At 37.6% G+C, this 27611-nt stretch overlaps 1 protein-coding gene across 1 annotated transcript in view; it reads left to right on the plus strand.

The window, feature by feature from the left end:
* The window catches only part of LOC128656489 (isoaspartyl peptidase/L-asparaginase), a 157590-nt gene extending 131829 nt beyond the window's left edge, over positions 1–25761 (plus strand). The window contains exon 8 of the mRNA XM_053710407.1: positions 24569–25761. Within this exon, the coding sequence (XP_053566382.1) occupies positions 24569–24783 (215 nt within the window). The 3' untranslated portion in view covers positions 24784–25761. The remainder of the gene's footprint in view (positions 1–24568) is intronic.
* Positions 25762–27611: the final 1850 nt, after the last annotated feature.

Consider the following 27611-nt stretch of genomic DNA (forward strand, 5'->3'; position numbering starts at 1 on the left):
GGCCTTTTTGGGTTGAGGATGGAGTCAAACTCAACTCCCAGTCCTACTGCCAGTTTCTGGAAGACACCTTCTTCAAGCAGTGGTACAGGAAGAAGTCTGCATCCTTCAAGAAAAACATGATTTTCATGCAGGACAATGCTCCATCACACGCGTCCAAGTACTCCACAGCGTGGCTGGCAAGAAAGGGTATAAAAGAAGAAAATCTAATGACATGGCCTCCTTGTTCACCTGATCTGAACCCCATTGAGAACCTGTGGTCCATCATCAAATGTGAGATTTACAAGAAGGGAAAACAGTACACCTCTCTGAACAGTGTCTGGGAGGCTGTGGTTGCTGCTGCACGCAATGTTGATGGTGAACAGATCAAAACACTGACAGAATCCATGGATGGCAGGCTTTTGAGTGTCCTTGCAAAGAAAGGTGGCTATATTGGTCACTGATTTGTTTTTGTTTTGTTTTTGAATGTCAGAAATGTATATTTGTGAATGTTGAGATGTTATATTGGTTTCACTGGTAAAAATAAATAATTGAAATGGGTATATATTTGTTTTTTGTTAAGTTGCCTAATAATTATGCACAGTAATAGTCACCTGCACACACAGATATCCCCCTAAAATAGCTATAACTAAAAACAAACTAAAAACTACTTCCAAAACTATTCAGCTTTGATATTAATGAGTTTTTGGGTTCATTGAGAACATGGTTGTTGTTCAATAATAAAATTAATCCTCAAAAATACAACTTGCCTAATAATTCTGCACTCCCTGTATAAAGGGTAATGACTTTAGAGGTTTCATAATAGTGAGCAGCACATCATCTGCAAATGGGGTAATTTTGTGTTTTGTGCATTCCCTTTCTGACATAGCCTATCTTCTTAGTGAAACCATAGCTCAAACCCCAAAGAGTGAAATGTTGGTCTTTGGAGATTTTAATATTGATTGGCTGATTCCTAAAAACAATAGTTCTTGCTCACCATTTAAGACTTTGCAGCTAACGCAATTAATCTACTCCCCAACTCGCATAAACATTAAAAGCCATAACCACACCCTGCTCGATTGGATTCTTTCCACTTCCCCTAACAGAATCCAGGAGGCAGGTGTTCTCCCTAACAGTTTTAGTGACCACTGCTTAGTATACTGCTGTCAGGATTTGACTTCCAAACTTTGCCTTTAAGTCAAATCTCCTCCCCATTCCTGCACCCTATTTAGGTTCATTACTTCCAGTGTCCAATGCTTGATTATTGGATCACTGAGGGAAGTACTGTTGCTCAGTTTATTTCTGTTATCCAGTTTAAGCCTTATGATATCATCATTTATTATACTACTAATTCTTCAATCCTTATACCTCCTCTCTAGTGAGACTACTTAACAGTGTTTGGGAAACAAGATATCTAACTTATGAATTTCTATCTGTAATCTTAATACCCTTTGGATCTGCAACAGCGCTGCAACTATTATTGTGAGCTCGGAACTTGGTGACGTCACCCGCTCTTCACTGATCAGCTGGATGTGCTACGCAGCTCCCGCTCTGCTCTGATCAGCTGTAGACTGCGCGCCTAAAGACAAAGCTTCCGTGTTTGCAAACACAAAGTTCTACTCGATCCTCCATTACTCCAAAAGGCTCAGTAAGATAATTATTCAACTCAAAGGTATGACTTTGTTACCAATGACTTCAGACTCTACATTTCGTTATGTTTTCAAAGCGTAATATTATTCTTTCCAAAATCGCTTCTACTCTGTTTGATTCATATTTAACCTGCTTATTCAAATTTACTAAAACCAAATCAATATGTATCAACAAATACTTGCTTACAATACATAATCACATCTTGAAAGTTAGTTATTAAATCTTTCCAATATTAGTATTTCAATATCAGTTAATTTCAAAGATAACATATGTTTTGTTAAAGACATACAACCTATGTTATATCCACCATTTTTATATCCATTCAGATAAAATTGCTACCATACTAAATCCTGACATCTAAGTTATGATAATTGGGAGTTTATGGCAGCATACACTCAGTGAAGTAGTAACATCTATTTAAAAATTGTTTAAAGTTGAATAGAATGTTACAGAATAATCAAGCCCTTTAAAAATAGTGAATTTTTATATATATTCACTATTTCAGAATTGATTATGGATCCTGTTGAAATATCCAATCAAATTACTACATTAAATCAGAAAGTTGAAATATTAGCTCAAGGATTAACTGAGCTAAAAAATGAAAATAGCACATTAAAAAGGGTAATAAATGAATTTATCACTCAAAAGACTAATGAAATGCCTGAACTTCAGGTAAATCCTCCCATTCCATTTTCTGGTGACCGTACCAAATTTAGAGAATTCAAAAACGCCTGTATATTGCTATTTTCTCTAAAACCTAGAACCTATCGCTCAGAAAAAATTAAAGTTTTCACAGCCATCTCTTATTTATCCGGCGAACCCAGAGCATGGGCAGACAGGTTTTTGGAAACTGAGGATCCAATATTAAATTCATTGGAAGATTTTTTCCGTACTATGGCTGTGTTATATGAGGATGTGAATAAACAACAAACAGCAGAGCAACGTTTGAGATCCCTTCGTCAGGGCAAGCGAGCAGTGGAAGACTACATAGCTGATTTTCAGTTATGGGCCACTGACTCACAATGGAATTCAGTAAGCCTAAAAAAACAGTTTCGGTTAGGTTTATCTGAATATCTAAAAGATGAGCTATCAAGAGTAGATTTTCCTGAGACTCTAGAAGCTTTAATCAAACTATGTATCACCATGGATAGGAGATACCGTGAAGGGAGATATGAAAAACATCAACAAGAAGTAACCCCCAAAAAGCCATATCAAGCTTTTCCAGAAAAAGAAAGATATCAAGCAGCGCCTGTACCCATGGAAATAGGCACTATTCGAGCTCCCCTCACTCAAGAAGAGAAACAAAGAAGACGCTTGGCGAATCTATGTTTATACTGTGCCAACAAAGACCATGAGGTGACCTCCTGTCCTATTCTTTTATGCCAAAAGAAGGGTAAGTTGACAAATAACTGTCCTTCTGAATACCCCAAATCTACCTCTCATTTATCCATTACCTTGTCATTACAGTGGGACCAGCAACAAGTTCAGAACGAAGCTATCGTTGATTCTGGGGCTGATGGAGTCTTTATAGAAGATTCTGTTGTAAGGTTAAATAAAATTCCAATTATGCAGAAATCTGCTGCTGTTTTTGTGAGAGTTATAGATGGTTCACAGATTCTAAAGGGGCCTATTACACATCACACTATACCACTCTTAACCATAACACCTGATGGTCATAAAGAATATTTATCTTACGATATCATACCCAGTTCTATACACCCCATTATATTTGGTTTCCCATGGTTAAAAAAACACAATCCATCAATTGATTGGTTAACAAACAACATCACTTTTAATTCACATTACTGTCAGAACACATGCTATCCCTATGTAACAATAGGACAGATCACTTCCAAACTACCTGATGTGTATAACGATTACAGTGATGTATTCAATCTAAAGAATGCTGAGACACTCCCGCCACATAGGCATTTTGACTGTCCTATAGACACAAAACCTGGGGTTGAAGTACCTTCTGGAAAAATATTTCCTTTATCACATAAAGAATTAAAACATTTAAGAGATTACTTAGATGAAAATCTGAAAAAAGGTTTTATTTCACCATCATCTTCTCCCATAGCTTCAGCAATATTTTTTGTAACTAACAAAGATGGCACTTTGAGGCCAATCATTGATTATCGTGCTTTAAATGCAGTCACTATTAAAAACAGATACCCCTTACCACTCATCCCAGAAATAATTGAGCGTCTCCAGGGCGCAACAATTTTCACGAAATTGGATTTAAAAGGAGCATACAATTTAATTCGGGTGAGATCTGGGGATGAGTGGAAAACTGCATTTAAGACAAGGTATGGTTTATTTCAGTACAATGTCATGCCATTTGGCTTGACAAATGCACCAGCAACTTTTCAATTTTTCATTAATGAAATTTTGAAAGAATTGATGGATGTTTGTGTAATAGTTTATCTTGACGACATACTAATATATTCAAAATCATTAGCTGAACACATGAAACATGTACGATGGGTCTTAGCAACATTAAGAGAACATAAACTCTTTGCCAAAATGGAAAAATGTCATTTTCACAAAGACACTATAAAGTTTCTGGGATATATCATATCCCCAAGAGGAATTCAAATGGATCAAGATAAATTAATTGCAATAGAAAATTGGCCCATACCTACTTCATTAAAATCACTACAAAGATTTTTAGGATTTACAAACTTCTACAGAAAATTCATCAACCATTTTTCCACTATTGTTCAACCTCTTACCCAATTGACAGGAAAAAAAAGATTTGATTGGGATCAAAAAGCTAACCATGCGTTTCTTCACTTAAAGAAAGAATTCACAAAAGCACCCATCCTTCGGTTGCCTGATCTAGAGATACCTTATATTCTGGAAGTAGATGCCTCAAACGTAGGCATTGGTGCCATTCTTTCTCAGCAAAGAAAAGATGATATAATACCTCATCCTATTGCCTATTACTCCCGGAGGTTAACCTCCGCCGAACAAAATTACTCCGTGGGTGATAAGGAATTATTGGCAATGAAATCCTCCATGGAACATTGGCGACACCTCCTAGAAGGAACCAGTGTACCATTTCAGGTATTTACTGACCACAGGAATTTACAATACCTCAAAAGAAATAAAACTTTGTCATCCAGGCAAGTAAGATGGGCCTTGTTTCTAGACCGATTCAATTTCACACTTACTTACATCCCTGGAACAAAAAACATTAGGGCAGATGCTCTGTCAAGATCTTTTGAATTAAAGGAAGACAATGATAGTTTATCACATATCATTCCCTCTTCAAAAATAGTTGGTTTCACAACCATAACAACTTCCGATTTGTATCAAGCTCAACAAGCAGATACAACAATTCCTCCAATCTGCATAACAGATTCGGAAACAGGTCTTTACATGCATAAAGACTTAATATACGTACCTAACCCTCTAAGAAATCACATCATTCAGCAACATCATGAAACCCTCCCTAGCAGGACATCCAGGTGTTGAAAAAACAACTGAATTAATTAAGCGAATGTATTGGTGGCCCCATTTAAAATGCGTTGTACAAGACTATATTTCTAATTGTCAGATCTGTGCAACTAAAAAGAAAGAACATCATAAACCCTATGGGTTTCTCTCTCCCTTACCCATACCACAAAAACCGTGGGATATAATATCTTTGGATTTTATTGTTGACCTACCATTGTCACATGGACATAATACCATAATGGTTGTAGTTGATCATTTCACTAGATTGGCACATTTTATCCCATTGAAAAGAACTCCCACAGCTTATACAACAGCTATTGCTTTTAAAAATCATGTTATAAAATTACATGGATTACCTACAACTATAGTATCGGATCGAGAAACGCAGTTTACCTCAAAATTCTGGAGATTTCTATGTAAAACTTTACAGATTACTTTAAAATTCACTACAGCTTTTCATCCACAATCTAATGGATTAACTGAACGTGTAAACCAAATTCTTGAACAATATCTCAGGTGTTTCATTTCATCTCACCAGGATGATTGGTTTGAGTTATTATCTAATGCAGAATTTGCATATAATAATTCAGTTAACAGTTCAACCAAATACTCACCTTTTTTTGCAACCTATGGATATCATCCTCGCACTTATCCGTCTTCTCTAAAGTGTTCTGAATCTCCATCAGTCTCGCAATATACTGACAGATTGAGGGAAGTCACTTCTAGTTTGCAAGAACATTTACTTACTGCTAAAAACACTCAGAAGTATTATTTTGACAAAAAGAGGATACCAGCTCCTAAATATAAAATTGATGATCTGGTCTGGTTATCTACTAAAAACATAAAATTGCCAGTTCCTAGTAAAAAACTAGCGGATCAATTTATTGGACCATTTCCCATAACGAAAATCATAAACGAAAATGCTGTGACTTTACGTTTACCCTCTTCAATGCATATCCATCCATCTTTTCATGTATCGCTTCTAAAACCCTATTTGGGACAGGATTGTCCACACCCTAGTGACTTTCCTTTGTCTATCACAGACCCTCTTGAATATGAGGTTGATGACATACTGGATTCTCGGAGACGTCACAGGACGCTAGAATATCTTGTTCACTGGAAGGGTTATGATGATGATGAGAATTCCTGGATACCTGTTCGTGACTTACATGCCCCGGATTTGTTGTCTGCTTTCCATGCCGCTTATCCTTTGAAGCCTGGGCCTAAAAAGCCTGGAGGGGGCTCTTGACAGGGGGGATCTGTCAGGATTTAACTTCCAAACTTTGCCTTTAAGTCAAATCTCCTCCCCATTCCTGCACCCTATTTAGGTTCATTATTTCCAGTGTCCAATGCTTGATTATTGGATCACTGAGGGAAGTACTGTTGCTCAGTTTATTTCTGTTATCCAGTTTAAGCCTTATGATATCATCATTTATTATACTACTAATTCTTCAATCCTTATACCTCCTCTCTAGTGAGACTACTTAACAGTGTTTGGGAAACAAGATATCTAACTTATGAATTTCTATCTGTAATCTTAATACCCTTTGGATCTGCAACAACGCTGCAACTATTATTGTGAGCTCGGAACTTGGTGACGTCACCCGCTCTTCACTGATCAGCTGGATGTGCTACGCAGCTCCCGCTCTGCTCTGATCAGCTGTAGACTGCGCGCCTAAAGACAAAGCTTCCGTGTTTGCAAACACAAAGTTCTACTCGATCCTCCATTACTCCAAAAGGCTCAGTAAGATAATTATTCAACTCAAAGGTATGACTTTGTTACCAATGACTTCAGACTCTACATTTCGTTATGTTTTCAAAGCGTAATATTATTCTTTCCAAAATCGCTTCTACTCTGTTTGATTCATATTTAACCTGCTTATTCAAATTTACTAAAACCAAATCAATATGTATCAACAAATACTTGCTTACAATACATAATCACATCTTGAAAGTTAGTTATGAAATCTTACCAATATTAGTATTTCAATATCAGTTAATTTCAAAGATAACATATGTTTTGTTAAAGACATACAACCTATGTTATATCCACCATTTTTATATCCATTCAGATAAAATTGCTACCATACTAAATCCTGACATCTAAGTTATGATAATTGGGAGTTTATGGCAGCATACACTCAGTGAAGTAGTAACATCTATTTAAAAATTGTTTAAAGTTTAATAGAATGTTACAACTGCGTGCGCAAAATTAAAGCTACTAAATCCCCTCCCAAGGTTAAAATCACAAGGTCCTTCAAAAAATGTAATCTTCAATCATTTCTAAATGACATCAAGAACCTCCTCTGGCACAGAATAAACATAATTCCAGATTTAGGGGGCGGAGCCAGCAGCACACAGGAATGGACGCATTTTCACATTGCTCCTGTACTTGATTTTATAGGGGATTTTGGACTATGTTTCTGACTCAATTATACTTTATGGAGCTCTTTGATGACTACTAGGACTCATATCAAGCTTTTAGTGTGAGATAACTCTGGTTACCGAAGCTTGACACCTAAAACCAACATGACAGCTGTTAATCAGTTCTTGGAAGCGCTACACTGTATATTGATGGAACACCACGCCGCACTTGAAAACTTACTGTATGAGGCGTCTAAACCGGAGGACCCTGACACCTCTAAATCAGATACGCAGCCTGAACTTACTCTCGGGGGAGATGTGGAGGGCGGCCCTCCGGAGCCTGTTGCGGCGGATGAAGACATCGCCACTGTAGGCGCGGCCCTACAAAGAGCGAACCCATTGCGCAGCATGGAAATGGTCGCTATTGCGACGCAGCCGGCTCCCACAGTTAGCCCAGCAAATGCAATGCAGGAACCTAGAGGCCAGGGAGAGACATGGCCACAACTGCAAGCGTCCTTATGGCTCACAAAGTTTCTCCCATGTGTAGATATGTGGGCAGTCAAGAGTGGGCCTTGTGTCGTATACAGGCTGGACTCAAATAAAGGCTATGGGTTCATGTTGAGGATTATGTACTACTCTTTCCACATGTGCTCTTCATCATCCTTCTTACCGGAACCGTGCCCTAGGGCTATGGTGGCTACGCATAGAAGAGGTATAGGATAGGAAAAGTTACACTATTCCATGCTGCCTTGTCTGGTTGCACTGAGACTTGTTAAAATATAACTGAACTGCTTTCCTTAGGCCTTCTCCTACCGCATGTGAATACAAGACACTTGCTGATAACATTATATTACTTTTGGCACTAAAGGACAATAGGGCTGCCAGATTTACTTATGATTTATTCATCTACTATCCATGTCTTTTTTTTATGCCTTCAACATGCCCCCTACACTACATGAGCCATTTGCTGCTGACTGCTCTTGTCCCACCTTAAAGCAAGCTAGAACTTTATATGTCTGAGTAACTACAGTAAAACTTTCCCACTAAAAATATTGCATGGCTGTTAGAAAGCTTTGTTGTTGGAATGTTAATGGTACTTATCCTATTTTTACTATTTTTCGTTTGTATATGTGATGGTGTGTACATGTTGGAGTGATTTTGACTTTTGAAGTTAATACGTACACCTTTATATGTGAGCCATAATACCTTGAAAAAGTCTGCATTGAGATCCTACTTATATCCTTAGCTTATGACGAGTAGCTTACTCCTAACAGATCCAACAGGCTAGTTTATAATTTAAAATAAAACTAGTAAGGATCTTACTGGGGATCATACTCCCTATACAGGTTAACAGCCACTAACCCTTAGGCCATTACTTTAAGCCATCCAATTTGAATTCTAGATTTGCCTTATAGTCTTACTGAATAGGGGTTTCTGACACAGCTTCCTATTTCTACTACTATAATTCAGTTTTGCTGTGCCGTCGGCGGCCGAGATGGTGCAGTTTAGCTTCTAATGAGGAACCCCTATATTGCAGTAATTATTACTGTCATGGGATACAGCCAGATTAAGTTCCCCGGCCACTATGTGGCAGGGAGTTATTAAATATGAGTTTAGATATGGTAGACGCAAAATAAAGTGGAAATGTTGGGTTACTGGGTTGCTAGCAGCTATAGTTGAAAGTGAGTTTCAGTTCATTTAAATTTACCTTGACTACGCTTTCTGTTTGTTCTTGAAGCCAATTTTTTATGGTTATTTTTTGTTTTAACTGCAAGATATAGTGTGCAATCCTATTAACATAATGATGTGGTTACTACTGTTATGGGGTGACGTGTAGTATTGCAGCTTAATATTTACCATGTTACATTGATGGGCTGGACCCATACTGATATTCTCAACTCTGGTCTCCCTACCTTTCACGTTTGCTGTGTGTCTTGTTATTATATTTCCCTGAGCAACTCTTAAACAAATAGCTAAACTCAAAAGGTATTCAATGTTTCCTTAGGGAATAATTGATCTAAAATACATGATATACCAATTGTTTTATGGGACTCTCTCTACCAGATTAATTTCTATTAGCCTTGCTATCTATCTAAAGTGTTTAACGAGCCTCAGTATTTCTGTAAATCTTACTAGGTTTAAAATATATTGTTAATATGTTATCTCTTGTCACCTTGTACCGCTACACTAGGTCAGTTGCTTTAGGTTTTAATCCTCTACCCTATTTATCTTATTAAGAGCTTTGAGAGGGTTTATTATGCACACACAATCTTAGCATTTAATTAATGTTCCCATAGTAACTATCAAACTTTTAGTTGCCAACATATAGCATAAACTCTTGGGGTCTGACTTATTTACCTATAGTTGATACCCTACATTTTAAAAGTTTCCTACGCTATATATTTTATTCATCGTACTCAACCTACCACCTCCCCCCCCCATAATATACCTCCTAATTTAGGAGGGCTAACTACGCGGCTCATCTCGCCCATGCCGCAACCTAACTATATTATTATCACAGCAGAACGATAGTTTTATTTTAGCTATTATTCTCATTCTCACGGTTATTTGTTCAAATAAACCTAGATTGTTGAGATAATTTCTATATAGGAATTTATCAAACATAAAAAAAAAGAGGTTCTCATTTAGAGATCCAAAAGTGGTCTCTCCACTAGAAATAGCCCCCTATCTATGGTTATGTGTTTATTACTATGGCCTCCTAGGTCATTTAGGGAGCACACAGAATATTAGGCATCATACTAACACAATATGCTCTTGTATTTATTTTTTTAGGAATATACTACATTGTTGTACAGGATTGTACTATATGTTCCCTACACTCCATTATCATTGTGTTTTGTTTTTCATATTTCATGTATGCCTTATTCAGAACCTCAATAAAAAATAAAAAAAAATAAAAAAAATAATTCCAGATTAAGGCCTAGATTTAGAGTTCGGCGGTAAAAGGGCTGTTAACGCTCCGCGGGTTTTTTTCTGGCCGCACCATAAATTTAACTCTGGTATCGAGAGTTCAAACAAATGCTGCGTTAGGCTCCAAAAAAGGAGCGTAGAGCATTTTTACCGCAAATGCAACTCTCGATACCAGAGTTGCTTACGGACGCGGCCGGCCTCAAAAACGTGCTCGTGCACGATTCTCCCATAGGAAACAATGGGGCTGTTTGAGCTGAAAAAAAACCTAACACCTGGAAAAAAGCAGCGTTCAGCTCCTAACGCAGCCCCATTGTTTGCTATGCGGTAACCCTTCCTACGTCTGCACTTAACACTCTAACATGTACCCCGAGTCTAAACACCCCTAACCTTACACTTATTAACCCCTATTCTGCCGCCCCCGCTATCGCTGACCCCTGCATTACACTTTTAACCCCTAATCTGCCGCTCCGTAAACCGCCGCCACCTACGTTATCCTTATGTACCCCTAATCTGCTGCCCTAACATCGCCAACCCCTATGTTATATTTATTAACCCCTAATCTGCCCCCCACAACGTCGCCGACACCTACCTACACTTATTAACCCCTAATCTGCCGACCGGACCTGAGCGCTACTATAATAAAGTTATTAACCCCTAATCCGCCTCACTAACCCTATCATAAATAGTATTAACCCCTAATCTGCCCTCCCTAACATCGCCGACACCTACCTTCAATTATTAACCCCTAATCTGCCGACCGGAGCTCACCGCTATTCTAATAAATGTATTAACCCCTAAAGCTAAGTCTAACCCTAACACTAACACCCCCCTAAGTTAAATATAATTTTTATCTAACGAAATAAATTAACTCTTATTAAATAAATGATTCCTATTTAAAGCTAAATACTTACCTGTAAAATAAATCATAATATAGCTACAATATAAATTACATTTATATTATAGCTATTTTAGGATTAATATTTATTTTACAGGTAACTTTGTATTTATTTTAACCAGGTACAATAGCTATTAAATAGTTAAGAACTATTTAATAGTTACCTAGTTAAAATAATTACAAATTTACCTGTAAAATAAATCCTAACCTAAGATATAATTAAACCTAACACTACCCTATCAATAAAATAATTAAATAAACTACCTACAATTACCTACAATTAACCTAACACTACACTATCAATAAATTAATTAAACACAATTGCTACAAATAAATACAATTAAATAAACTATCTAAAGTACAAAAAATAAAAAAGAACTAAGTTACAGAAAATAAAAAAATATTTACAAACATAAGAAAAATATTACAACAATTTTAAACTAATTACACCTACTCTAAGCCCCCTAATAAAATAACAAAGACCCCCAAAATAAAAAATTCCTTACCCTATTCTAAATTTAAAAAGTTACAAGCTCTTTTACCTTACCAGCCCTGAACAGGGCCCTTTGCGGGGCATGCCCCAAGAATTTCAGCTCTTTTGCCTGTAAAAAAAAACATACAATACCCCCCCCCAACATTACAACCCACCACCCACATACCCCTAATCTAACCCAAACCCCCCTTAAATAAACCTAACACTAAGCCCCTGATGATCTTCCTACCTTGTCTTCACCATGCCAGGTTCACCGATCCGTCCTGGCTCCAAGATCTTCATCCAACCCAAGCAGGGGCTAGACATCCACTGAAGAAGTCCAGAAGAGGGTCCAAAGTCTTCCTCCTATCCGGCAAGAAGAGGACATCCGGACCGGCAAACATCTTCTCCAAGCGGCATCTTCTATGTTCTTCCATCCGATGACGACCGGCTCCATCTTGAAGACCTCCAGCGCGGATCCATCCTCTTCTTCCGACGACTAGACGACGAATGACGGTTCCTTTAAGGGACGTCATCCAAGATGGCGTCCCTCGAATTCCGATTGGCTGATAGGATTCTATCAGCCAATCGGAATTAAGGTAGGAATTTTCTGATTGGCTGATGGAATCAGCCAATCAGAATCAAGATCAATCCGATTGGCTGATCCAATCAGCCAATCAGATTGAGCTCGCATTCTATTGGCTGTTCCGATCAGCCAATAGAATGCGAGCTCAATCTGATTGGCTGATTGGATCAGCCAATCGGATTGATCTTGATTCTGATTGGCTGATTCCATCAGCCAATCAGAAAATTCCTACCTTAATTCCGATTGGCTGATAGAATCCTATCAGCCAATCGGAATTCGAGGGACGCCATCTTGGATGACGTCCCTTAAAGGAACCGTCATTCGTCGTCTAGTCGTCGGAAGAAGAGGATGGATCCGCGCTGGAGGTCTTCAAGATGGAGCCGGTCGTCATCGGATGGAAGAACATAGAAGATGCCGCTTGGAGAAGATGTTTGCCGGTCCGGATGTCCTCTTCTTGCCGGATAGGAGGAAGACTTTGGACCCTCTTCTGGACTTCTTCAGTGGATGTCTAGCCCCTGCTTGGGTTGGATGAAGATCTTGGAGCCAGGACGGATCGGTGAACCTGGCATGGTGAAGACAAGGTAGGAAGATCATCAGGGGCTTAGTGTTAGGTTTATTTAAGGGGGGTTTGGGTTAGATTAGGGGTATGTGGGTGGTGGGTTGTAATGTTGGGGGGGGGGTATTGTATGTTTTTTTTTACAGGCAAAAGAGCTGAAATTCTTGGGGCATGCCCCGCAAAGGGCCCTGTTCAGGGCTGGTAAGGTAAAAGAGCTTGTAACTTTTTAAATTTAGAATAGGGTAAGGAATTTTTTATTTTGGGGGTCTTTGTTATTTTATTAGGGGGCTTAGAGTAGGTGTAATTAGTTTAAAATTGTTGTAATATTTTTCTTATGTTTGTAAATATTTTTTTATTTTCTGTAACTTAGTTCTTTTTTATTTTTTGTACTTTAGATAGTTTATTTAATTGTATTTATTTGTAGCAATTGTGTTTAATTAATTTATTGATAGTGTAGTGTTAGGTTAATTGTAGGTAATTGTAGGTAGTTTATTTAATTATTTTATTGATAGGGTAGTGTTAGGTTTAATTATATCTTAGGTTAGGATTTATTTTACAGGTAAATTTGTAATTATTTTAACTAGGTAACTATTAAATAGTTCTTAACTATTTAATAGCTATTGTACCTGGTTAAAATAAATACAAAGTTACCTGTAAAATAAATATTAATCCTAAAATAGCTATAATATAAATGTAATTTATATTGTAGCTATATTATGATTTATTTTACAGGTAAGTATTTAGCTTTAAATAGGAATCATTTATTTAATAAGAGTTAATTTATTTCGTTAGATAAAAATTATATTTAACTTAGGGGGGTGTTAGTGTTAGGGTTAGACTTAGCTTTAGGGGTTAATACATTTATTAGAATAGCGGTGAGCTCCGGTCGGCAGATTAGGGGTTAATAATTGAAGGTAGGTGTCGGCGATGTTAGGGAGGGCAGATTAGGGGTTAATACTATTTATGATAGGGTTAGTGAGGCGGATTAGGGGTTAATAACTTTATTATAGTAGCGCTCAGGTCCGCTCGGCAGATTAGGGGTTAATAAGTGTAGGCAGGTGTCGGCGACGTTGTGGGGGGCAGATTAGGGGTTAATAAATATAACATAGGGGTCGGCGATGTTAGGGGCAGAAGATTAGGGGTACATAGGGATAACGTAGGTGGCGGCGATTTGCGGTCGGAAGATTAGGGGTTAATTATTTTAAGTAGCTTGCGGCGACGTTGTGGGGGGCAAGTTAGGGGTTAATAGATATAATACAGGGGTCGGCGGTGTTAGGGGCAGCAGATTAGGGGTACATAAGTATAACGTAGGTGGCGGTCGGCAGATTAGGGGTTAAAATTTTTAATCGAGTGGCGGCGATGTGGGGGGACCTCGGTTTAGGGGTACATAGGTAGTTTATGGGTGTTAGTGTACTTTAGGGTACAGTAGTTAAGAGCTTTATAAACCGGCGTTAGCCAGAAAGCTCTTAACTCCTGCTATTTTCAGGCGGCTGGAATCTTGTCGTTAGAGCTCTAACGCTCACTGCAGAAACGACTCTAAATACCGGCGTTAGGAAGATCCCATTGAAAAGATAGGCTACGCAAATGGCGTAGGGGGATCTGCGGTATGGAAAAGTCGCGGCTGTAAAGTGAGCGTTAGACCCTTTAATCACTGACTCTAAATACCAGCGGTAGCCCAAAACCAGCGTTAGGAGCCTCTAACGCTGGTTTTGACGGCTACCGCCGAACTCTAAATCTAGCCGTTAGACTCTGCAGTTGAATTCCTTCAGTATGAACTCCTACAAGTTTGGAACTTGCATGCCGCGCTGCGTAAGGCGAGAGTAAAAGGAGCGCATATGAATTTGATCACTGCTGACCTCATTCAAATGTACCAGTTTCGGGATTCATTGTGGTCAAAATTCAAGCAGGAATACTGTTGAAGCTCAGTGCGCCAGCAATTGCTAAACCTGTCTCAACCCTAATTAACGGCCCTACAAGCTCTGTACGGAGCTTGATAAATATGGTCCTATGTGTGAGTTTGGCCCTGTTTTGCTCAAATAGCATATTATACTCTGCCATCCACTATTTGTAGTGCAAGCCAACATTATAGGATTCCAATGGGAATCCTACAGTGGTTTGTGCACACTGTTTGTACACAACACTATGCTTAAGGCTGCTTTGGCCAAAATGGATTGAAAATGATTTACACATTGGGGAGGCTACACCCCACTGCCACATACACTCCGGTTGACACCCGCTCTTATTATACAGCACCATGAAAGAAATGAATTTAGCAGATAAGCATAAATTATGTTTTCTTTTATACAGGTGCTGAGTCCACAGTCCATTACTCCTGGGAACTAATACTCAAGTGTGGGATTAAAGAAATATTTTTTCACTGAAAATCCATAACCCCAAAACAACCTAAATAGGGCATAATATTTTTCACTTTTTTTAATAATGCGCTTAAAAATAATTGACAGGCAAAAATAAATAAATCTGAGGCGATTGCCTGAAGTACTTTTCAAAGGCTGCCTCTGAAGAGGCAAAAACATCAAAATGGTAGAATTTAGTAAATGCATGCAAAGAATACCAAGCAGTTACATTGAACATTTTGTCAACAGAAGCCTTCCTCTGAGAGCCCTTGTTCTGAAACCTATCCGATAACCATGAGAGACTATATTTAGAACCCAGGAATCTGGGACAGACTGAAACCAAGCTACCTGAAAAATGTGTAACAAGCCCCTACCAACAGAATCTCTGGATTGAAGACTTGGAAATAGAGGTATATTTCTTATCCTGCTTAGTTCTGTTAAAATTAGCACTAGGCTTCCAGACTGGGTCAGAGGTGTTTTGTTTCTTAGAGGAGGAATCAGCTTTCTGTTCTGACAAAAGCAAAGAAAATTAGTTGAAGCTTTATATTTCCCCTTTGACTTCTTATCTTGAGGAAGGAAAAGACCCTTTACCACCAATAAAAGTAGAAATGACTGAATCCAAATCAGAACCAAACAATATCTTTCCCCGAAAAGAAAGAGATAAAAGTCTGGATTTAGACACCATATCAGCAGAGCAAGATTTAAACCATAAAGCTCTTCTAGAAAGAACTGTCAGGGAAATGTTTTAACATTAATCTTAATAATGTCAAGTACAGATGTTCAAAATATCTTCACTAGCATAATCATTAGAAAACTGCTTTGAAAGGCTAGGTAACCAAAATGAAGCAGCAGCTACATCAGCAAAAGAGATCGCTGTCCTAAACAAATATCCTGCCTGCAGAAAGGTCCTTTTGTAAAAGCATTCTAACTTCCGATCTGAAGGGTCCTTAAAAGAGGTACTGTCTTCCAAAGGGATAGTAGTACGCTTAACCAGAGTGGAAATGGCCTTTTCTACTTAAGGACACTCCCCCACAGTTTAATATTAGAGGCAGGTAGGGGATATAATTTCTTAAACCTTGACAATAGGATTCAAATAATTACCTGGCTTAGACCATTTCCTATAAGCTATTTCAGAAACACCATCTGGATTAAGTAAAAATTTAGGGGTTCTAGCAACAGTTTTAAAGACTGAATCTAAATGGTTAAATGGCTTATCCTCAACACCCTTAGTGTCTTTAACCCCTAAAGTAAGCAAAACCTATTTTAAAAGAGAAAAATTTGTTCCACTGAAATAAAAAAAAGAAGATGAATCAGGTTCAACATCAGAAAACTCTTCATCATCAGAGGATTATTAGGTTCACACATAGCATTAATAGAAGGAGAATTCTGAACTGACCTTTTACATTTACTTAAAGGCAGAAGAGCTGCCAACATTTAAGAAACAGTAAACTTGATCTTTCACTCCAGGAGCAAAATCTGTTGAACTACCCTGCAATGAACAAACAGAAAGCAGTAATACCCATAGAACCAGCATTCGGTTGGTCAGAATGCATTAACGTTTTTAAACATGAGTCACATAAATAAGCTGGAGGAGATACCTCAGCTTTTTAACAATATACACACTTAACTTTAGTAGGTAAGTATTCAGAGGACCCTCTTCTAAGGTAGATTAAAGGACAGAATCAGAAAGCTCCATTATAGCATTGAATTACAATAGCATACATAAATACCCCTAAAAAAAGCTCTTGAGGAATGGAAAAATGTACCGCCTCTGAAAGAGGTTCAATAAAACTTACAGGTTAAGCCGTGCTAAGCTGAAACAAAAAGCAGGAGACAAGTAGATTCCACAAACGATGTGTGGGTAACGCTCAGTAGACAGCGCAAGTGAAAACTATACTAAACTATTAAAAAAGGAGATTAGAATGCCAAAACCCAGCATGTGCGTACCAGACACGACCTAACCTAAAACGTGTGGAAAAAACATAAACACCCCTAAGTGCTCGAAAATCTGACGTGAGCAATACCAAGGGCTTAGGAGCATAAACCCGATGCTCGCAGACCGAAAAGGCTGACATGCGGTAAAAACACAAACTAACTCTGCTTGTCGATTCTGCCCCAACACTATATTATATATATATATATATATAATAAATAAAATAAATAAATGCATTAATAAATAAATATATATTTAAATATATAATTATAGATGCCAAAACCAGGCTACAGAGTGTCAAATACATGCAAAATAAGACCCTTCCAATAGAAACTAATCTGCTTAGTAAAGTAGATAGCCAAACCAGCACTGAAACATATCAGCAGAGGCTATGGAATAGGAGTATATCATAGATCCATAAGATGGAAGCAAAAGTCCCTTCATCCATGGACGGTTCATGACTGAATTTTTCTTGAGGTGAAAAGAGAGCCACTAATCATACACCATATATATCCTTCTGGCAATACACTGTACTCTGAGGGGAAAACTGGCCTCAATATAGACTGAAAATCCCTCTCTCTGAAGAATCATGTGCACATCTTCAATATTCACCTGACTGAGGTACCTTGAGGTGGGAGGGGTTCTATAGAGCTATTTGGGTTTGGGGATCTTTGCTTCCTCCTAGTGGAATGGAAGAGTAATTAGCAAGAGGACCGTAGACTCTCACCACCTATATAAAGAAAAGTGGTTTAAAATGTAATTTCATTAGCCACAGTTTTACTGTTGAACTAAGTTCATCTTTTCGAGCAAGTCAAAATTCATTTTCAAAATTAGGTGACATTTGAACGTCTTTGCCAATAGCGTTTCAAACTCCTTGACAATAGTTGTGTAATAACGGCATTTGGCAAAGATATTAAAAAGTCATATAGTTTCAAATAATACAATTTTTAATGGTCATAAAGATTGACTTACTCAGCATTTAGTTAGTTTTTAAAGAATTATTTAACCCTTATTACTGAAAATAGTCTTTAGTTATGGCGATACTAAATCCAAGCATTTTAGAAAAGCCAATAAATCACATCACATCAATATTAAATTTGTTATAAATAATATCCTATATAGAATTTCTTTAAATTTTCTAAAAAATATATGATTTATGTTCTGGTAATGTAGATCACACCCCATGAGAGCATAATGAGCTTTCACTTGTTGGATACATGGATATCTCAGTTCAAAGAACCGCAGATCAATCCCATCTTGCATAGTCAACAGTATTAGAAGCATCTTCTCTACTCCAGATAAAATATATGTAGGATTTCACTATGCAGAGGACCAGCTTCAGAAATGTTTTTGTTACTTGAATTTACTTTACTACTACTTAACAGTTATTTAAATATTTATTTTCTATTTATAGAGGTTTTTATTGACACTTGTTGGTTTAATAACAGGTAACTAAAAACATTTTTTTAACTATGAAAATTACAACAAGAAAAAAAGTTTAAAGTACACTATTTATATTTTTCTTGATTTCTTCATTATTGTTAAAAAATATTCAAAGAAAAATTAATCTTTACAAACTGTGTGGATAAATTATATTTTTAAAATAGTTTTTGTTGCAACAATGTACATATATACATATATGTACATTGTTGTACATATAACAACAGTACATATATACATATATATATATATATATATATATATATATATATACAGTATATACCTGCACCCCGGTGGTAAATCGCTATAGAACAGACTAACAATGGTATTGAGCTGGTTGTTTGTTCCTATGAGTGGATGGAGTACTTACAAATCTACAGCTCAGAAAAAAAACACACAGCTAGATTACGAGTCTTGCATTATGAGTAAAAAAAATCAGCGTTAAGCCTCATAACGCTGCTTTTTTACTACCGCTGGTATTACCAGCCTTGCAGATTTAGGAGCACCGCACACTTTTTTGGCTTTACCGCAAATCAACTTACGCAAATTGCGTATAGTCTTTTTTCTATGGGACTTCCATAGCGCCGGTATTATGAGCTTGTCCTGGGAGGCCAAAAAGTGAGCGGTATAGCCTATCCTGCAAGGTTCGTACTGCTTTCTAAAGTCAGTAGTTATGAGTTTTACACTACAACGCTGTAGCATAAAACTCATAATTAAAGTGCTAAAAAGTACACTAACACCCATAAACTAACTATTAACCCCTAAACCGAGGCCCTCCCACATCGCAAACACTAAAATAAAATTATTAACCCCTAATCTGCCGCTCCGGACATTGCCGCCACTAGAATAATCATATTAACCCCTAAACCACCGCACTCCCGCCTCGCAAACATTAGTTAAATATTTTTAACCCCTAATCTGCTGTCCCTAACATCGCCGCCACCAACCTACATTTATTAACCCCTAATCTGCTGCCCCCAACGTAGCCGCCACTATATTAAATTTATTAACCCCTAAATCTAAGTCTAACCCTAACCCTAACACCCCCTAACTTAAATATAATTAAAATAAATCTAAATAAAACTTACTATCATTACCTAAACAATTCCTATTTAAAACTAAATACTTACCTGTAAAATAAACCCTAAGCTAGCTACAATATAACTAATAGTTACATTGTAGCTAGCTTAGGGTTTATTTTTATTTTACAGGCAAGTTTGTATTTATTTTAACTAGGTAGAATAGTTACTAAACAGTTATTAACTATTTAATAACTACCTAGCTAAATTAAATACAACTTGACCTGTAAAATAAAACCTAACCTGTCTTACACTAACGTCTTACACTAACACCTAACCTAACCCTACAATTAAATAAATTCCCTAAATTAAATACAATTAACTAAATTCAAAACAATTAGCTAAATTACAAAAAACAAAACACTAAATTACAGAAAATAAAAAACAAATTACAAGATCTTTAAACTAATTACACCTAATCTAATAGCCCTATCAAAATAAAAAAAGCCCACCCAAAATAAAGAAAACCTAGCCTAAACTAAACTACCAATAACCCTTAAAAGAGCCTTTTGCAGGGCATTGCCCCAAATAAATCAGCTCTTTTACCTATAAAAAAAATACAAACAAACCCCCCAACAGTAAAACCCACCACCCACCCAACCAACCCCCCAAATAAAATCCTAACTAAAAAAACCTAAGCTCCCCATTGCCCTGAAAGGGGCATTTGAATGGGCATTTAGCTCTATTGCGGCTCAAAGCCCTAACCTAAAAATAAAACCCACCCAATACACCCTTAAAAAATCCTAACACTAACCCCCGAAGATCCACTTACTGGGTGAAGTCTTCATCCAAGCAGCAAGATGTCCTCAACAAAGCCAGCAGAAGTGGTCCTCCAGATAGGCAGAAGTGGTCCCCCAGACGGGCAGAAGTCTTCACCCAGACGGCATCTTCTATCTTCATCCTTCCAACACGGAGCAGCTCCATCTTCAAGACATCTGGCGCTGATTGGAACAGCCAATTGAATGCGAGCTCAATCCTATTGGCTGATTGGATCAGCCAATAGGATTGAAGTTCAATCCTATTGGCTGATTGCATCAGCCAATAGGATTTTTTCAACTTTAATTCCGATTGGCTGATAGAATTCTATGATATAATCGGAATCTAATGGACACCATCTTGGATGACATTATTTAAAGGAAACTTCATTCCAGGAGAAGACGTCGATTGAAGAGGATGCTCTGTGCCGGATGTCTTGAAGATGGAGCCGCTCCGGGTCGGAAGGATGAAGATAGAAGATGCCGTCTGGGTGAAGACTTCTGCCCATCTGGAGGACCACTTCTGCCGGCTTCGTTGAGGACATCTTGCCGCTTGGATGAAGACTTCTCCCGGTAAGTGGATCTTCGGGGGTTAGTGTTAGGATTTTTTAAGGGTGTATTGGGTGGGTTTTATTTTTAGGTTAGGGCTTTGGGCCGCAATAGAGCTAAGACTTCTGCTACTCCGGATGTCCTCTTTTGGTCCATCGGTGCCCGGCTGGGTGAACACGGCTCGAGGTAGGGAGATCTTCAGGGGGGTAGTGTTAGGTTTATTTAAGGGGGGTTTGGGTTAGAGTAGGGGTATGTGGGTGGTGGGTTGTAATGTTGGGGGGTGGTATTGTGTTTTTTTTTACAGGCAAAAGAGCTGATTTCTTTGGGGCTTGCCCCGCAAAAAGCCCTTTAAAGGGCTGGTAAGGTAATAGAGCTGTTAACTTTTTTAATTTAGATTAGGGTAGGGAATTTTTTTATTTTGGGGGGCTTTTTTATTTTATTAGGGGGCTCAGAGTAGGTGTAATTAGCTTAAAATTCTTGTAATCTTTTTTATTTTTTGTAATTTAGTGTTTTTTTTTTTTTGGTAATTTAGTTTAGTTTATTTAATTGTATGTAATAGTAGTTAATTAATTTAATTAATTTATTGATAGTGTAGTGTTAGGTTTAATTGTAACTTAAGTTAGGATTTATTTTACAGGTAATTTTGTAATTATTTTAACTAGGTAGCTATTAAATAGTAAATAACTATTTAATAGCTATTGTACCTAGTTAAAATAAATACAAAGTTGCCTGTAAAATAAATATAAATCCTAAAATAGCTACAATATAATTATTTGTTATATTGTAGCTATATTAGGGTTTATTTTACATATTTAATAAGAGTTAATTTATTTTGTTAGAATACAATTATATTTAACTTAGGGGGGTGTTAGGGTTAGGGTTAGACTTAGCTTTAGGTGTTAATACATTTATTATAGTAGCGGGGAGGTCCGGTCGGCAGATTAGGGGTTAATACTTGAAGTTAGGTGGCGGCGATGTTAGGGAGGGCAGATTAGGGGTTGATACTATTTATTGTAGGGTTTGCGAGGCGGGAGTGCGGCGGTTTAGGGGTTAATAACTTTATTAGAGTGGCTGCGAGGTCCGGTCGGCAGATTAGGGGTTAATAAGTGTAGGTAGGTAGCGGCGACATTGGGGGGGCAGATTAGGGTTAATAAATATTATGTAGGTGTCGGTGATGTTTGGGGCAGCAGATTAGGGGTACATAGGGATAATGTAGGTGGCGGCGGTGTCCGGAGCGGCAGATTAGGGGTTAAAAGTGTAATGCAGGCATCAGCGATAGCGGGGGCAGCAGATTAGGGGTTAATAAGTGTAAGGTTAGGGGTGTTTAGACTCGGGGTTCATGTTAGGGTGTTAGGTGCAGACTTAGAAACTGTTTCCCCATAGGAAACAATGGGGCTGCGTTAGGAGCTTAACGCTGCTTTTTTGCAGGTGTTAGGTTTTTTTCAAGCCCAAACTGCCCCATTGTTTCCTATGGGGGAATCGTGCACGAGCACGTTTTTCCAGCTAGCCGCTACCGTAAGCAACGCTGTTATTGAGAGTTGAAGTGGCGGTAAATATGCCTTTACACTCCCTTTTGGAGCCTAACGCAGCCCTTAAGACAACGCTGGTATTTAGAGTTCTCTGAAGGGTGCGCTGGAAATAAAAGCAGCGTTAGCTACGCGGGTCTTTACCGACAAAACTCTAAATCTAGGCGATAGTCAAAGGGAGACATTTAAAATTAAACTTTCATGATTGAGGTAGAGCATGCTATTTTAATAGACTTTTCTAGTTATTTATATTTTGAGAATTAGCATCAACTGTAACTGGCCCCATGTCAGCAAATCAAATTAATTTTTGAAAGGAACATGAAAGTCATAATTACATTTACATCATTCAGATAGAAATTGCACAAAAAAATAAATAAATTAACTTTCTATTTTACTTTTATTATTATGTACTTCATTCTTTTGGTATCCTTTGGTGTCCTTTGTTGAAGAGCATACCTAAGTGGGATGTGCACGTGCGTTTCTTGAACACCATATTGCAGCAGCTGTGTTGGAAGTATTGATAACTTGTCCTTTGTGTAAATCTTGTATGGTAAATTATTTCTATTTTTACAATACAGTAGTGAGTAGAGAAGAGATTGTGTATCATTCTAATTGCTTAGTAACTGGCACTGTGCCACAGAATTGTGTGAGTGTGTATGTGAGCAGATTGTGTGTGGGTGTCAGTGAGCAGAGTATGTGTGCTTTATTCTCCAGGTAAACAATACATTTCCGATGAGCTGGTGCTTTAGTGCAGTGTTTCTCAACAATGGTCCTCAAGTACCCCCAACAGGCCAGGTTTTCATTATAGCTGAATCAGTGCACAGGTGAAGTAATCAGCTGATCAGTAACTCAGTGGTTACTAACTTGCTCTTACCCATCACCTGATTATGTCACCTGTGCACTGGTTCAGCTATCATTTAAACCTGCCCTGTTGGTGGTACTTGCGGCCCTCTATACATGTGTTTCTCTGTCGTATCATATCTAGTGCCTTACCAGCCTCTGATCTCACTGCACGTCACTGGCGCTAATACTTTTTCAACTAGTCGTGCTATTGTTATATCATGTCAACTAGCCACCCATTTTTAAAAGTTTTTTCTTTTGTTTTTTTTTAATTAACCTCTTAAGGACATATGACGGAATTTTTCCGTCATAAAACAATTGAGCAAACTGAAAGCTGTGTCCTTAAAGGGTTAAACTGATCTCCAATCTGTGTTCTAGACAGATGCTCAGGGTTTTGAAATATACAGCTATAATTGGAAAACAGTATAAAACCATTGACTGTACATCCAAAAATGTATTTTTCAAGGTGGGTTCAGCAGTGAGGGGTATTTCAATTTTAGCATAACACTAAAAAGTTATTTAAATGCATATTCCTTACAACTGATGAAGTAAACATCATTTAAAATATTGCTAACATATTATATTTATATATTTGCGCTCCACTTGGTAATACCAGTGCATGCAAATGTGCTCTGGTATTACAAGTTAGGCTCAATGAGAACGCAACCTTGTGTTCGCATTGCAGAGAAGCTCTTCAGTAGGCTCCAATGGGAGCCTCATTCTCCTGCCATCAGACTGAGCTGAAAACTTAGCGCAACAAAGGGGGAAAGTCATGCAGCGATGGGCAGCAAAGTGTAAATATATATGTATATAAATTTGCCCATTCAACGGCTTGCAATAAATTAGCGATCCACTTGAAATATAGCCCTTAGTGTTCTTAAGTTGATACATCAAGGCAAACATTTCCGAATGCTTCACACATTTCCATTAGTCCAGTATATTTAGGATTACTTGACACTTCTAATTCTGATATGATATAAATACAAAATAGCTATTCCACTGTGGATAAATATAACTAAATATTTTGTTATTTAGTATGTATGATGATCATGTATTCAAACTTTTTTTTAACTGATCAGTTGTTCCAAATAACAGAATAAAGTTATATCAGTTTTTCATGTGATATGTGTAAATCATATGCCCCTTTATTATTTTTTCATTATATATTTGTTTATAACATGAATCATTTATTTTTACTAGGTAAGACTCCAAAAGATGCTGCAGATCATGCTCTCGACTACATGAATACCAGAGTTCATGGAAGAGGGGGCTTGATAGTTGTCAGTAAAACAGGAGAATGGGCAGCAAGATTTACTACTCAGAGAATGGCATGGGCAAGCATCGATGAAGGCGTTTTATTCTATGGACTGAACCCAGGGGAGATATTTCAAGAAAACATAGAAAATGTGGTATAGTTAGGAGTAAGCCAGTTGTATCCATTGCTTAAATACATGAAGGTATATTAAATAAGCATAATATATAGTTTTAAAGAATTGTTGATTGTTCTGGACATATGCGTATCAAAATGGGTATACCCATATTCAGTCATCAAGGGTGCCATAGAGCCCAGAATTTCAGAACCCCTTGTGAACACAAGTTTTATTTTTTAAAGACACAAAAAAGTAGTCAGCTGCAATATCCTCACTTCAAGGCAAAAATTCATTCATGTAATAAACTCTAGTATCAGCATTGTGGCTACAACCTTACCATACTTATTCCAACAGGTCGAGTGCACCCTTTATTAAACAATAAAAGCTTTTTAAGGTCTGCTAGATCTGACCAATCACCAGCTTTATAATACAGGTACGTGTATTAAATAGGTATTAGTGTGTTATAGAATATTAATTCTAACCACCTCCTGATTTTCCTACTGTAAATAGTTCTCACTGTAGTTAACCTAACTGTGATCTCTCACATTTCAAATAAACATATCAGTGCTGTCTTGATCCCCCTACTGATGCTACCTCAACCAAAAAAAACATAAACTGCCTTGTATCAATGCTTCCACAATATGGTAAGGGTTAATTTTGGTGTCGGGTTAGAGTAATTTGCTGTAGACATCATCATCAAAGTTAGGGATATTTGCCATAGTACCATCAGAACAGTGTGGTTAGGGTTATTTAAAGTGGGGTCATTACAGTTATGGTTAACATTGGTGGGAGATTGGGACGAGAGGTTTAGGTTTATTTCGTCAAGTTATTTTGCAGTTAGGGTTATGTATAGTCGTAAAAATGAGGAAAGCAGCAGATTAACTTGCAGCAACTTATTTATTATTCGTCCTCCATATTGAGTTTTACCTTTAGGAATCAATATAAGAAATCGTTCAGTCTACAAGTTACTTTCTTTTTCAAGCCTGCACTGGGGATGTATTCAATAAAAATTTGAAAATACAACTGTTTGTGTGTTATTAGTTTAATTAGATTGGGCCCAATTTCATAAGGCCGCGTGGACAAGGTTCTAACTTGAGAACCTGTAAGCACAGCATTGCATCTAACAGCAGTCAGTGGACCCTGTATGTCCGGTGCTGGGATGTATCATTACACACTCGCTTTAGTGTGTAATGCCACCTCTTCTCTTGGGTGAGTGAAGGGCCTGTCAATCAGCTTGAGTGGGCAAGTGCAGGATGATTTCTCTCCACCAACTCAGAGATGGCGGAGAGTGTAAGAAGAAGTGATCTGGTGACTGCTGCTTCTTACACTGTAAGAAGCAGGCTTGCATGAGCGACCCTGCCCCTCAACGGCTCAAAACAGCTTACGCTGCTTCATACATTGAGCCCATTGTTTTTCTCTATATTTGTGATGAAGATCAGACCACATTTTATGAATAATGAATGCAGAAATTCACAAACTTGAGCGGTACACCCTATCCCGCAAGATTCGTAACGCATTCTAAAGTCATTAGTTATGAGTTTTACACTACAAAGCTGTAGCATAAAACTCATAGCTAAAGTGCTAAAAAGTACACTAACACCCATAAACTACCTATTAACCCCTAAAATGAGGCCCTCCCGCATCGCAAACACTAAAATAAAATTACTAACCCCTAATCTGCCGCTCCAGACATCGCCCCCACTAGAATAAACATATTAACCCATAAACCGCCGCACTACCGCCTCGCAAACACTAGTTAAATATTTTAACCCCTAATCTGCCGCCCCTAACATTGCTGCAACCTACATTAGAGTTATTAACCCCTAATCTGCCACCCCCAACGTCGCCGCCAATATACTAAATTTATTAACCCCTAAACCTAAGTCTAATCCTAACCCTAACACCCCCTAACTTAAATATATACTAAATTTATTAACCCCTAAACCTAAGTCTAATCCTAACCCTAACACCCCCTAACTTAAATATAATTAAATTAAATCTAAATCAAACCTACTATTAATAACTAAATAATTCCTATTTAAAACTAAATACTTACCTGTAAAATAAACCCTAAGCTAGCTACAATATAACTAATAGTTACATTGTATCTAGCTTAGGGTTTATTTTTATTTTACAGGCAAGTTTGTATTTATTTTAACTAGGTAGAATAGTTACTAAATAGTTATTAACTATTTACTAACTACCTAGCTAAAATAAATACAAATTTACCTGTAAAATAAAACCTAACCTAAGTTACACTAACACCTAACACTAGACTACAATTAAATACATTACCTAAATTAAATACAATTGCCTAAATTACAAAAAAACAAACACTAAATAACAGAAAATAAAAAATAAATTACAAGATATTTAAACTAATTACACCTAATCTAATAGCCCTATCAAAATAAAAAAAGCCCCCCAAAATAAAAAAAAATCCTAACCTAAACTAAACTACCAATAGCCCTTAAAAGGGCCTTTTGCAGGACATTGCCCCAAATAAATCAGCTCTTTTACCTGAAAAAAACAAACAAAAAACAACCCCCCCAACAGTAAAACCCACCACCCACACAACCAACCCCCCAAATAAAACCCTAAATAAAAAAACCTAAGCTCCCCATTGCCCTGAAAGGGGCATTTGGATGGGCATTGCTTTTAAAAAGGCATTTAGCTCTATTGCAGCCCAAACCCTAACCTAAAAATAAAACCCACCCAATAAACTTTTAAAAAAACCTAACACTAACCCCCGAAGATCCACTTACAGTTTTGAAGATCTGACATCCATCCTCAATGAAGCCGGGAGAAGTCCTCAACGAAGCGGCAAGAAGTCCTCAACGAAGCCGGGAGAAGTCTTCATCCAGACGGGCAGA

Source organism: Bombina bombina, chromosome 4 (genome assembly GCF_027579735.1).
Source record: "Bombina bombina isolate aBomBom1 chromosome 4, aBomBom1.pri, whole genome shotgun sequence".
Taxonomy (NCBI): domain Eukaryota; kingdom Metazoa; phylum Chordata; class Amphibia; order Anura; family Bombinatoridae; genus Bombina; species Bombina bombina.